At 59.0% G+C, this 13,169-nt stretch overlaps 1 protein-coding gene across 3 annotated transcripts in view; it reads right to left on the reverse strand.

The window, feature by feature from the left end:
* The window catches only part of CSPG4 (chondroitin sulfate proteoglycan 4), a 35,757-nt gene that overhangs the window by 15,044 nt on the left and 7,544 nt on the right, over positions 1–13,169 (reverse strand). For all 3 annotated transcript variants that reach the window (XM_086363915.1, XM_086363914.1, XM_086363913.1), the window contains exon 2: positions 1,428–1,591. In XM_086363915.1, coding sequence (XP_086220041.1) covers positions 1,428–1,591 — 164 coding nt within the window. The remainder of the gene's footprint in view (positions 1–1,427; positions 1,592–13,169) is intronic.

The raw sequence follows: 13,169 nt of genomic DNA on the forward strand, positions 1-13,169 counted from the left end.
GAGATTCAGCCTAAATTCTTGTATGTCTCCCCCCTTTCCTTAGGTGAGAGGTGCCAGAAAAACCACCTTGGAATACAGAGGATTCCTCCCCTGGAATAATGGGCACCTGAGAAACCCTTGCTGTGTCCCCCAAGTAGAGCAAAACACCTTGGAGTCACTGAGGCAGCTAGGCTCATTGTTCAGGGAAGGGGCACCCAATGCTCGGTGTTTTGACTTGTCCAAGAGGGGTAGTCCTTGGGGAGAGAAAGTTGTCTCTAGGGCACTGACACAGAACTGGCTCTGGTGCAGGGCTCCCACAGCCAGATGGTAGAATGGGTGGTGGCAGAGTATGGAAACTGAAAGAGCAGAGCACTATGAACTTATGGCCTTGGGAGTCCATGTATGGAGCCCCTTTCTAGGAGTGTGTCATCAATATACCTGGCAGAAAGAAAGAACATCAGTGCCAGGTTGTACCAGGCCATGTTCAACAGTGACACCTTGTGGCAGCGAGAAGCAATGGCAGCATCAGATGGACAGAGGGGACCAGAGTCCTCTCCCCACTGGAGTGTGGAAACAAATGGCTCTCCCAAAGATGGACTAAGACTTCGTGTCCTCAAACTCTTCATGGTCAGGGGAAAGCCTCCAGAGACAGCCAGAAGACTCTTTGCAAATAAAACTTGTGGTAACTTGAACAATGAAATAAAATTAAGGAAGCTGTGGGGCTTCCCTAGTAGCTCAGTGGTAAAGAATCCTCCTGCCAATGTAGGAGACATGGGTTCAATCCCTGGGTCAGGAAGGTCCCCTGGAGAAGGAAATGACTACCTGTTCCAGTACTGTTGCCTGGAGAATCCCATGGACAGAGGAGCCTGGCAGGCTACAATCCATGGGCTCACAAAAAAGTTGGACATGACTTAGTGATTGAAGAATGGCAGTAGCATTCCTGGTTGTTCCATCACCGACAGACAGTGGTGATACTGTCATAGTGGTGATAGAGGGTGGCCAGGGCTTTGCCAGAGGAACGCACCAGGGTGCTGGGACCCAGGAGAGGGGAATCCGCCCAGGTGAGGATAGGGGTGCCCATGCTGAGACTTCAAGGGGAGGCTGTAGTGAGGCAGGTGCAGGGAATGAATGAAGCTTGCATCAGGCAGAGTAGTGAGCAAAGGCTTGGCAAGAGCAAGAGACCACGGGATGGCAGAGAATGGAGAGTGGTCAGCGTGCTCAGAACACCAAGGACCGGCGAGGGGTCGTGGTGAGAAGCGTGGCTGGAGAGCAAATGGACAGAACGGGTTCCTGAGGGGCTCACACTTCTGTCCATCTCAGAGCGGGGGCGGTGGGTGGGGGGCCCTTGAGGCCTCAAGGTGAAAGCGACATGCTCAAGGTCACAGCTGGTGGGTGGGGGGTGTGCACTGGAAGCTAGAGAAGGAGTCCAGCAGGGCGACATCACTGACCTGCAGGCGTCCGGAGTAGAGCTGCAGGAGTAGGTAGTCAGCCGGGCCTGCCGCCAGGAGAAGCAGGGCCTCGGGCTGTGCCGTGGAAAACTCCAGCTGTAGGTCTATGTCGGTCAGAGCCGTGGCCACGGGGACCTCCAAGTGGTTCTCTCCAAAGAAGGAGGCTGTGTGACAAGAGAGAGCTGTGGTGAAGTGCGGCCCTGTGCCTGGAGGAGGAAAGGAGCCTCAGGGTGGACGGCTGGGCCGTAGGGAGGGCGCTTCAGGCCGGGGCTCCCCCTTGGTTCTCCACGGTGCCCCCTGTGGCCTCAGCTGGTCCTGGCACCAGAAGGCACGGCCTTGCTTCATGTCCAGCCTGGACCCTGGCTCTGAAGGAGGTCAGACCCAGCATCCCAAGCATCGAGGTCTTCTCCTCGGGGGTTTCTGGGGCCAGAGGCTTCTGCCAGCTCCGGCTCTCTTCCCCTGGGCCCTAGAGGAATCCCCATCCTGGGTCTGGCTCCTTTCTGGCTCAAAGGGAAACCATCACTGGCTTAATCAAGTGGCCCGATGGCCACAACCCCCAGAAATGAAGCTCTAGGAGAACCATTGCTACCCAAACTGATCCCTGCTCAGATTCCTTCTCCGAGGTGCCCATCTGGTTTAGCTCCTGGACTGGCTGGCCACGGCTGAGCCCTGGTGGCAGTGAGTCCACAGAAGAGCAAAGGCTCTGAGCCCAGATGGACACCACGTGCGATGCCAGAACCAAAAGGGGCCAAAGCTTCCTCCATCACCCTGTATTGCTTCCTGCTGCTTAGCTATTAATGGTCCCTGGTGAGCTGTCAGATCCGGCCCCATTATTTCCACCGTGGCCCGGAAGCCAGGGTTCAGCTGAGTTCTCCAAGCCTGGGTCTCAGACTGAAGGCAAGGCCTGGGAGGGGCTGACAGTCTGATGGGCCTCCCAAGACAGGAGGTCATATTTGGGGTTTCCCAGGGTCACTGTGTAGACCCTACACTGGGACACCTCCTCTTTTTAAGTTGTCACCCCCTCCAGGAAATTTCTCCAAATGAGCTTCCCTTGGCCTCTAGCCTGCTGCCACAATTTCTGGTCCATTCCTTTCATGGAGACTAGTGCCAAATACTGACTCTGCCCCCTTGATGTCCAGGGCTGGGGTAGGGTAAGGGGAGACAGGAGAGGGTCATAAAGATGATTCATCCTCCTTGGGCTTCTCTTAAATCCTCTGTGAGTCAGTCAAGGCTGTTGGCCTCGTTAGGGAGGATCTGTTTCCCGGGGGGTCTGAGCCAGCTCACATACACCTGAGGAAGCTGCATCAGCCCCTGGAGGCGTCCCAGACTTGTGTGCCCTGAGGGCAGTCAACACGGTCTGTAGAGATGGAGGGATGCCCAAGAAAGAGGAAGCTGTCCCCTTCAGGCTGAGCTGAAATCCCTTCTACTTATCCCCTCTTGCCAGCACTTGCTGGCCACACCAGAGCCTTCTCTAGAAAGCTAAAGAAATCAAAGCAAAAGTGCCAGGCCATCTAGGTGGACACAGCCCGGTGGGCCCAGCTCATCTCAGTGTCCGCGACGGACAGACCAGGGAACTGGCAGCTGGCAGGCACCTACAGGGGTGTTTTATCTGCAAGGTCAAGGACTCTGAGGAACAAAATGCAGCACACTAAGCTGGGGGCAGCTACAGCGCAAGGAGCGGAGGCAGGTGGCCCCCCGTAGGATGGAGCCGCCACCACGGCAAAGCTCAGAATGGCTGGCAAGAGATGACCGTTACGTTTTCAGGAATTTTGTAAGCCAGGTGATGCTGCCCAGTGAGCCTATTCATACCACGGAAAGAGGCAAAACACACCGATCGGGGCTCCCTCTCTCCCGGAGAGCCTGCTGTTAAACCCTCACCTGCCTAACATGCACTGGCTGGGGGCCCCTTTGCTTCCCAACCGTGTGCGAGTGAGCACAGGCCCTCACCCACACTCCCTTTCACTAAAGGTGGATGTCAACCTGCCAGGGCGCGGTCCAGCTGGGGACCAGGCAGGAACTGAAGCAGCTGGCTGGCTCTAGCCATTGAACCACCCGCCCGCAGCGCCCTCCTGGCACGGGGGAATAGCAGCCTGTTTGGTCCGGTTCTCCAGGCCAGAGTGGGAGGGCGACAGGAAGCAGAGGTGCTTTCCAGAGAGAGCTGGGGTCTGAATGGGCCCATTGAGGGGCTGGGCCCTGCTGTTTCCTGTGGGGCCACGCGGGAAGGGCTCACACAGGCTGCCTTGTACAGCCGGGAGCGCACAGGCCGGGAAGCCCCCTCACCCCAACAGAGGCCTCTGAGGCCTTGCTGGCTGGGGTTTTGGAAACTCTGACAGTGCCATTCCCTCCATCTCCTGGTCTTCTGCTGCTGCCTCTCTGTTTCTGATGGGTGGCAGTGGTAAGAACCAAGAGTCCCTGTCCTGGGCGGTGGGCCAGGGGAACAGTTGGAGAGGGCCTTCAAATGGAGAAGGCAGGCAGGATAAAGACGGCATGAGCTAGGCATCAATCCTGGAGGGCTTCCTGGGGGAGGTGAGGGTTATGTAGAGGCGCGGAGAGGGAGGGAAATGGGCACTCTCAGAGGGAAGCAAGGCCAAGAGGCTGGCGGGGATGTACAGGTTCTGGAAATGCTGAAGACAGAGGAGTAGAGAGCAAAGCAGCAGGGGCCACACCAGGCTTGGCAGCCTGATAGGGATGTCAGGGCAGTGCGGGGGAGAGAGGAGGCCTCATTACAGCCTGGAGGCCTGGCCTTGACGTTCCTGGGTCAAGAAGACCCGTGATTCATCAAAACACCAGTTTAGGCCTGCAGCAGCCATGTGGGCTCTCCTCTGGGCCAGAAGGGGCCCAATTCAGGCCTCAGTGTCACCACTCTGTAAAATGGGCACCCCTTCCCACTCTCTCCCCCTCCTGTCTGTAGGGATTAGTCCTGGAAGTCCCTTTCTGGCCTGAGGTCTGCTCTCAAAGGTGAATGTGCAGAAGGTCAATGGTATGGGCTGCTTGGGCAGCTCCAAGCTTTTGGCATGGGGGGATCAGGATGCCTAGAGGGCCTGAGAGACAAGCAGGAGGGGCAGGACGAGTGCCCCAGGTATGAGGTTCTCTGCCTGGAAGAAGGCACACAGGTGGGTGTCCTGGGCTGCGTAGCTGTGTACTCGCCTGTGTGTGCGAGTGTGTGGGTGGCTGCTGGGAGTGTGTTTTGGGTTTGCGTAAGGCGGTGTGTTTGTGCATGTGTGCGCGTGTGGGCCGGGAGCTGCCAGGACAGAGCAATGATTGTGCCCAGGCCTGTCCTGCCCCTCGGTGCCCGCCTGCCGTGACTTGGCTGCTCTGGGCTCCATGAAAGGGGCAGTGTATTCCTGGAGGGCTGCCACCCCTCCCGCCCAGCACCCATCCGCCCGAGAGGTTTGCCGAAGGTGGAGAATCCCGCAGCTTCCCGCCCTTCCTGCCCACGAACAGGGCGCTGCTGTCTGGGTCCAGGGCAGGCGCCTCCATCCCTCTTCCTGAGACGAGGGCTGGGGGCACAGAAGGAGTCTGTCTCCATCCCCGCCGCACCCCTTCCTTACACACGGAGATGAAGCCTAGGTCAAGGTCCCCCAACAAGCCACCCCCTGGCAGAGCATGGCTCATGCTGGCATCTCCTGGCTCCCTGGGCCACTCCTAGGATGTTTATGAGTGAGGACCGGGTCCCTGTCCCTGGGGGACCCCAAACATGAGGCTTACTTGCATTGTGGCGTTCAACCCTCTGCCTGGCAGCAGGATTTTGGCCTCTCAGTCTCTCTCAGGCTCCCCAACCACCCCCCAGGCCAGGGCCAGGGGCTCAAGCAAAGGTACCTTTCCAGTCCTGGGGCTGCTGCAGACCCAGCTCCTCAGAACCCCTGGGGCTGGCCAAGTTTGTCTCTCCCTGTCTCTGTCCCACGACTCCCTTTCTCTGCCTCTGCTCATCTACTTCTCTCCTTCTCTTGGTCTTCAGCCCCCTCTTCCCCTTCCCATCCTGGCTGTAACTCGGGGCACCACCCTTGCTCTAGGACAGTCCAGAGAGCCAGACCTGTCCCCCTCCCCCACCCAGCCCTGGGACCCCCATCCCTTGGTGATGGGTGCACAATATCAAGGCTCTCTGTGGCCCTTGCCTGGAGGAGGGCACTTGGCTTCCACTTATCAGACAGACAACTGAAGCTTCAAAGGAGAAGCAATTTGACAGAAGCAGAAAGCCTGTAGCTCCGGGCCTTGCCGCCTATCAGAGCCCTGCCTGCCTGGGCACCCCCACCCCACCCAGCCTGGGCAATCAATTTCTTTGTGCCCCGTTTCCATCACATTCCCGGTCGCCTGGGGGCAGCCAGGCAGCCCCGCAGCGGCATGCGTCATGGGCAGCAGCATTCCTGGGTGTCTGCTGCCGCCTGACTTTATAAGGGAGAAAGTTCGGGAGCCCAGAGCTGCTGGGCAGGATGGCCAGTGGGGAATGCCTGGCCCTGCAGTCAAGGGTGGGTGGTGGGAGACCTGGACCAGTGGATGTAGGGGAGGTTCAGCTAGTGACACTGAGATGGAGCAGGAGGTGAGAGGTGGGCGGGGAGAAAAGTGGGAGCCCATACATTCATTCACTCATCATTCATTCACCAATATAACAACGTAGCGATGGGAATGGAAAAGGGGAACTAAGTCGAGAGACACAGAAAGCCTGAGGAAGGTATTAAAAGTGAGCTTAAAAAATAAAGACCCCCCTCTCCTCTGCAAAGACTGAATTCGGAATCCAGATGGAGGCCTGAGGTAGGAGATGGAGGAAGAAAAACCAAGAGAGAGCAGGCAGGATGTGGGACAGGAGCAGGGAGGGTGAGGAGGCAGGGAGACCCCAGCCAGCTGGGGGAGGAGGGGTCCTGCTCTGGGGTGAAGCTGGGCTTCTCCTCCAGGACTTCTCCGGGTTTGGCCCCAGGGGTGACAGATCCTGTTTCTAACCAGATCCTTGGTAGGCAGCGGTGAGGCTGGGAGAATCCCTCTGAGGGAGTCTGAGGGGCTGCAGAGAGCGCCAAGGCAGGGCTGAAGGGCTCTCTGTCTCCCCTCGCTGGGGTGTGTGTGTGGCCCACCTGCGGGCTGAATGCAGCCCTGTGTGTGAGCAGGGATGGGCCGGGTGCTCTGCCCCGTCACCCAGGCTCTCTGGACCTCATGCCTGATCCCCTCCTCTCGCGCCTCCAAGGGGCTCATTTTTTCTTTACCAGCACTGTTCCCAAGCCAGGGAACCTCTGAGGAGGCCCGGGTTGGGTGGAAAGTTCCCTCTGATTCAGAACCAGAGTTTCCGCCCCCAGGATTGGCAGCGAGGCTAATGTTCCCGCCACCACCCCCTACCATTTCGGAGCTGGGAAAGTGAAAGTGTGGGGATGAGAACTCGACCCCACAGAGCACGGCAGACCCCCGAACGACCTCAGCGGGCTGCATGTGGGCATGAGTGTGCCTGAGTGCAAGTCAGCGCCATGCATCATGGCGGGTTGAGGGCAGGCGTGTGGGCAGGTGAGGGTTCGGTGGCGTGGGCCCAGTCTGGCTCCGGATGTTGGACCATGACTCCCTGGCTACACCTGATCCTAGGGCTCCCAGGTGAGGGAGAAGCTGCCACTGCATCTACTCAGGTGCCCGATCTTCCCTCATCACATCCCACAGTCCCCCAAGCCTCAGCCCTCCCAAACCGAGCTATGACCTTCCACCCAGGCTGTTTCCACTGAAGATAACAAGGGGGGAAAGTTAGAGGGATGACTTCAGGTCAGACCAAAAGGACAGTGTAACCTGCCCATGGTGATGACACTGGGGTCATAGAGCCAAGGCTAGGTGGCTTAGCACCTGCCGGGGCTGGCGCCTAGGAGATGCTCACTCACCTGCAGTGAGCAGGAGATGCTCACTCACCTCATGGCACTGGCTCTGCTGCCCTGATTCCAGACCAGAGAGTGATCCAGAGCCACCCCAGTGGCCCGCCAACACACCCGCGCCTCTCCTGCCCCACAAGCCTCGGCTGTAGGAACAATAGCTTATAGGAGTCAACTTCCGTGGTGTCTTCCCTGGCGGCTCATGGTAGAGAATCCACCTGGAATGCGGGAGACCTGGGTGCAGTCCCTGGGTTGGGAAGATCCCCTGGAGAAGGGAACAGCTATCTGCTCCAGTATTCTTGCCTGGAGAATCCCATGGACAGAGGAGCCTGGTGGGCTACAGTCCATGGGGTCACAAAGAGTCAGGCACCACGGAGCAACTTTCACTTTTGCTTTCATGGGAGTTAAAAAAGCAGCCTTCTTGGGAGAGACAATAGCCGTCTCCATAGAGTGCAGGAATGCTGGGTCCTCCTGCCCACCTCCCCATCTCAACACTACAGAGACCTCACTGGGGTCAAGACGACCCCGCCCTTCCTCACTCCAAGAACTCTTGAGCTCTGAGACTCCCTCTCGGGGACTTAACCTCTTCAGTTGCCTTTCTGGTTCCTTGCAAGGCCCGAAAGGCCAAGGCAGGACAACAGTTTCCTTAGCTATTGGCTGATCTCTGACCCTGGTCACTGGCCTTGGCTATCATCTAATCAAGCATCCGGAGGCCACCCATGCTGAGCGGCATTCGCTGGGGAGCATTTCCAATTCACAGACCCCCTGTGGAAGGTGAGCACCCCTGGAGAGGAAGCAGGGGATGGGTGGGGGTGGGAGATGCAGAGCTTGGTCCACAGGCACCAACTGGGGCAGGGCTGGTGCCCTGGGCGCCCAGTCACGTGTTCCAACCCTGGGGCCCACGTGGGGCACAGAGGAAGTGGGAGGGAAAATGAGAGGTTTTGCTGGAAGCAGCAGCCCAGCGTCCACCCAGGCTGGAGGGCTGGGGTGGGGAGGAAGCAGGGCCCTCAATGAAGTCTTTGTGGAGACTCTTCTTCTCCCCAGGGTGGGGCGGCCATGGTGCGGAGCAATTCCCAGCGGCTTTTCCTTGCCTTGTAATTTGCCTCCTTCTAGGGCGGCTGGGTGGATTTCCATGCCCTTTCCCACATCCCCTTCCCTCCGGCTTTCTTGGCTGCAGAAGCAAGGTGGGATCCTCATCTCAGTAGGCCTGGGCTGGGAAAAAAGAGAGGGAAGGACCCTCGCCTGGCGTTGGGCCTGCAGCCCCCAGCCCCCAATAGGGTCCTTGTGAGGTTGCTCCCATTTTACAGGTGAGGAAACTGAAGCTCGAAGACGGCAGTCGTCTGTGTTAGGGTGTCAAGATGGGCTGTGGCCGGGCTGGGACTCAAGCCCCTGTGCGTGTGGCTCCAGAGCTGGGTGCTGTGGATTCAGGGAGGGGTGTGTGCCCACAGAGGCACGGAGGGGAGTGGGGTTAGTTACTGTCTGTGAATCGGAAGTGGAGCATCGGCTTCTGGCCCCAGGGGGAGGAGGGTGTGAGAGCTGGCCCCCTGCCTGGGCAAAACACACTTTTTCCCTTCCCTTCCTGTCCTTGGGGGCTCCCTCTCTCAGGGTTGGGGGTGGAGGTGGGAGGGAGTGAGTGGGGCGGGGAGCATCTGCTTGCCATGGGTGGTTTGGCAGCCGGCCTTTCCCAGTGTGGCTGGCTTGGGGCCGACCGGACCAGGGAAGGACCTTCTTCAAGGCTGGCTGAAGGCGGCATGTTCCAGAAACCAGTGATAAGTGCTACTCATGCCCACTGGGGTCTTGGAGGTCAGAGAAGAGGGTGGAGAGGCAGGGGTGTGGGCTCTGCCCAGGGTGAGACGGGGCTCTCTGGCGGGCCAGCCCCTGTTGTGGCCAGAAGCCAGAGCCTGGACGCCTGTTGCTCATCTCCGAGTCTCCCCATCATTCTGGGCTGAGAAACCACTGAGGGCAGGGCTGCCGGAGAGATGTCTCAGGGCTTCCCCCAGCCTGGCAGGCAGATCTTGGAGACAGTGAGTGTGCAAGCTAGGATGGGGATTCTGGAAGCAGTGACTGTGGGTTTGGACAGAGGCCTGGCCCCATTTGACTCAGATTATGTTTAACAGGCCGAGTGCCTCGAAGAAGCCACCACCATCGGTGCCTCAGTCCCCCCACCTGAAATATACGATAGAGGGGTGGGGTGACCCCACAGACAGAAGCCCCACATCCAGGAGACTGGGGGAAGCAGAGGCTTGGATCAGGGATCACCCACAAACCTATACACACACCCTTGGCCTCTGGCCAGCCCAGGCCAGCAGAAAGTGGCTGGTGGAGAGGTGTGATCACTACAGCAGGCAGAGCACGGCCGCCTCCAGCCTGAGTGGCCACAGGCCTGGCTAGAGTGGAGGCTCTGGAGGGCAGGACCCAGCGCCTACATCCGCAGGTCAGCTCATCTGCCATGCACACATGCACCAGCGGAGGAAACATCGGCACCCAGGGGCATGCAGGGACAGTGATGGTGCCCATAGGATGGCTTTTCCATCAGCACTGCTGTCTGACAGCAGACAGGCCGAGAAGCAAGTCCCTGGCACTGGTGCTGTGCCCGCAGGAGTGTGTGGCCTCAGAGGGTGGACCAGGAAACCTCAGTGCCCTGGCCAGAGGCCTCTGTGCTAACCAGGATCCACCAAGATCCCCAGACTGACACCCCCTGCCCCACCGCTAGGCAGGCCTGACTCCTCTTGGAATAGTTCCTGGCACTCTCACCTGCCAGCTTTGTAGACCCCTCCAGTCTGCCAGCACCCACTGAGCTGTGCTCCATCCCTGGCCCCCTCTCTACAGCCCCCCACTTCTCCCCAGGGTTCGGGCACTGCCTCTTTGCTCTGGTATTCCTATCTCTGTCTCCAGCACCAAGTCTCCAGGGCTCTGGGCCTGCCTGCCAATGCTCCCTGGACATTTACACCAGGAACACCCATGGGGAGCCCCCCAAACCCAAGCACACTTGGTCAAGCCAGACTCAGCATCATCTATCCTCCAATCTGCTCACCACCCAGTGAAGGGCCCACGGGCACCCACTGCTGGGCAGAAATCTGAAAGTTCCTCTGACCCTCTCCCTCCTCCTGACCTTGAATGAACTTCCCATCCATTCAGCCCATTCATCGTCCTTCAAATGTGTCTCCCATCCTGCTTCCCTGTGCCATTCCGCAAGACAGATGGTCACCATCCCTCGCCTGGCTTAATGAATTTCCTGCCTCCCTTTGTTAATCGCAGCACAGTTAGCCTAAACTGAGTCGCTCCATCATCCTCGCTTGCCTGGATGCCTTCTATGGCTCCCCAGTGCCTCCCACCAAGCCCCCAGTCCTCTGGTGTGGCACTGAAGATGCTGGATGACCTTGTTCCCACCCCACCAGGCTCCCCTGTTCACTCCTCCAAATACCCAAAGGTGCCAGCCTCACCAGACCTGGGCTGTTTTCCCTCCATACCTGACAGGTCTGCACTCCGGCGTTTGCTCAGGCTGGGCCTTCTGCCCAGCAAGCTCTCCTTTCCCTTTTGCCTGTGAAATGCCCTCAAGCTCCTTCAGGAAAGACAGGCTCCCCACCCTTCCCCGCAGCCCATAGCTCCTTCTCCCGCATTTGGGGTGCAAAGAGACTCCACCGCAGCTTGAGGAGCTGTGTGACTGTCACCTCTCTCTGTTAACACTGTGAGTCTCAGGGACAAGACTGGTGATGGGAGGTGGTGAGAAAGGGAGGAGAAGGCCTGGCAGGGCAGGAGGGGGCCGTGTTCCCTGGCTGACCCAGCCGGGAGGGGCTGCACCTAGGAGGCTTGCCCCAGCTCGGCCCCTCCAACTTGTCTTACCTCCAGGCTTGCTTCCAGCCCTCCCCTGCCCTCCGGGCCCCGGTGCCTGCAGGTTGGGGCAGGGTGGGGTAGGGTGGGACACAATGGCTGGGGCGCAGTGGGGCACTGCCCCAGCCGGGGAGTGCTTTTCTGGGCCTGTGGTGACAGTCTGGTGCTTGTTTTGAAAGAAAATAGACCCTGAGCCCCTATTTATAGCTGGAGGCCATAGCCACAGACAGGAGATGGATGGCGTTTGAGGCTGTGCAGGCCTGTGTGCAGGCAGGGGCCGGGGGTGGAGCCATTCCCAGGCCCCCTGCCCCCCTTTCTCAGCCTCCAAGCAAACTGTCTGAGGGATCCTAACATTCCCTGGGACAGGATGTAGCCTGTGCTCTGGGGTGAGAAGGTGGGGGCTTGGGTAATGAGGAAGGAAATTTTCTCGCAGCATGGGTCCCTGGGGCCCAGAGTCCGTGGTGGGAATGGCTGGAGGTGAGGGTGTGTGATGTCTAGGAGTCTAGGAGGCGGAGAAGGGCCTGCGGAGGGTGGGGGTGCCATCTGCCACTGTGACTGGGTGATGGAAAGAGAACAGGCCGGGGCCACAGAGATGGGGCAGCCAGAGAGGGCCAGGCAGCGGTGGGGAGTGAGATGGAGAGACAGCCTTGGGGAGAGACGGGGAGAGGCGGGAGTGGGGGGCCGAGCCGCAGGCCAGCTGACATGGTGAATAGAGGGGAGACGGGGGTAGCAGGGGAAGAACTGAAGTGGGGGTTCTGTTCCACAGAAAATCTTCACGGTGCTCTGGGCAGATTGGTCAGTGCACGTCGGATCCAGGTCAGGAAGGGCAGGAATCAGGCATCTCTGTGGCCTGTACCCCAGAAGGCCAGGCCTCTGCCCGCTCCCACCACCCCCAGGGCTGGAGACCCTGTGTGCCTGGCAGTCTACAGCTGAGAGGCCCCAGGGTCTCTTTGGAGGCAAAGCAAAGCTGTGGGGGCAGAGCTGATGCTGAAGGGCTTTGTCGCCAAGGTCTCTGAAGGGCTGTCCTGAACAGGGGAGCGAGGTTGTTCCAGGACTGCTGGGGACAGGTCTGGGTTCTGAGGTGCTGGGTGGGGAGTTCCCTGGGCTTGGAGGGGTTCCAAGCTGAGGCGGTGGCCCAGGCTCACACCTGCGGCTGGCTTCTATTCAGGCCCCTCCCTTGGTTGGGCTGCTGGGGGCTAGGGGGTGTCTATAGCCCTGGTCATGTGTCATGGAGTTATAGCCACAACCGGTGACTCAGACAGTTAAAAAAGGAGCAGCTCTGAGCAATGACTCAACTGGCTCTGGAGGGGCTGGGTGGGTCTGGCTGGTACAGGATGGGGTGGTCTGGGTTTATTTTTGGTGGGGTGGGGCTGGGGCCAGGGGGCTGGAAGATGGGAACCGGGGGTGGAGAGGAGCCGTTGCTCTCATCCCAGGAGAACCCCAGGGCTCTGTGCCAACTTAGAGAAACGGTTTCTCCATGCCAGGGAGCTCTGGCAACCCGGGCCGCCTCTCAGTCCTGTTCTAAGCCCAGCCTGCCTTGCTGTGTGGACCCAGACAAAAAGCCGGCTCTCCCCAGATAGAAGCAGAGATCTTTCTCCTGCTCCGAAGAGGCTTGAGCTCAGAATTTTAGAGCTGACCTTGGAGAATGGACATCTGACCCAGAGACCCAGAGACAGACAGAGGTTTGCTCAAGGCCACACAGCAGGGCCAGGTATCCCAAGGGCTGACATTACACATTTGGCTCAAGTTCCTGCAACATCTCTCCTATCCCAGGGCTGTCAATAGTTGGAGGGGCAGGCCCCTGTTTGAGTACCTTCTCCCTGGAAGGGCTCAGCTGGGCTCCAGATGAGTGTCTGGAAGTATAAGGGCCAGATGCTCAGAGATGGAGCCTGAGCTGGGGACAGGAGCCTGGACTCCATTAGCACACTACCGGGGAGCTGGCCAGTCTTTGCCCAACAGTCTATTCAGGGGATGAAGGCAGAGGATGCCCCCACACTGGGATCATGGCTTGCAGGGGCCAAGGCTCTTTACCCAGAGAATCTGTCCAGTTGGCACTCCCCTAGGCTGCTCACCCCAGTCT

The sequence above is a fragment of the Bos grunniens genome, chromosome 21, assembly GCF_055505025.1.
Source record: "Bos grunniens cultivar Pamir isolate PY7600 chromosome 21, Bosgru_T2T1.0, whole genome shotgun sequence".
Lineage (NCBI taxonomy): Eukaryota > Metazoa > Chordata > Mammalia > Artiodactyla > Bovidae > Bos > Bos grunniens.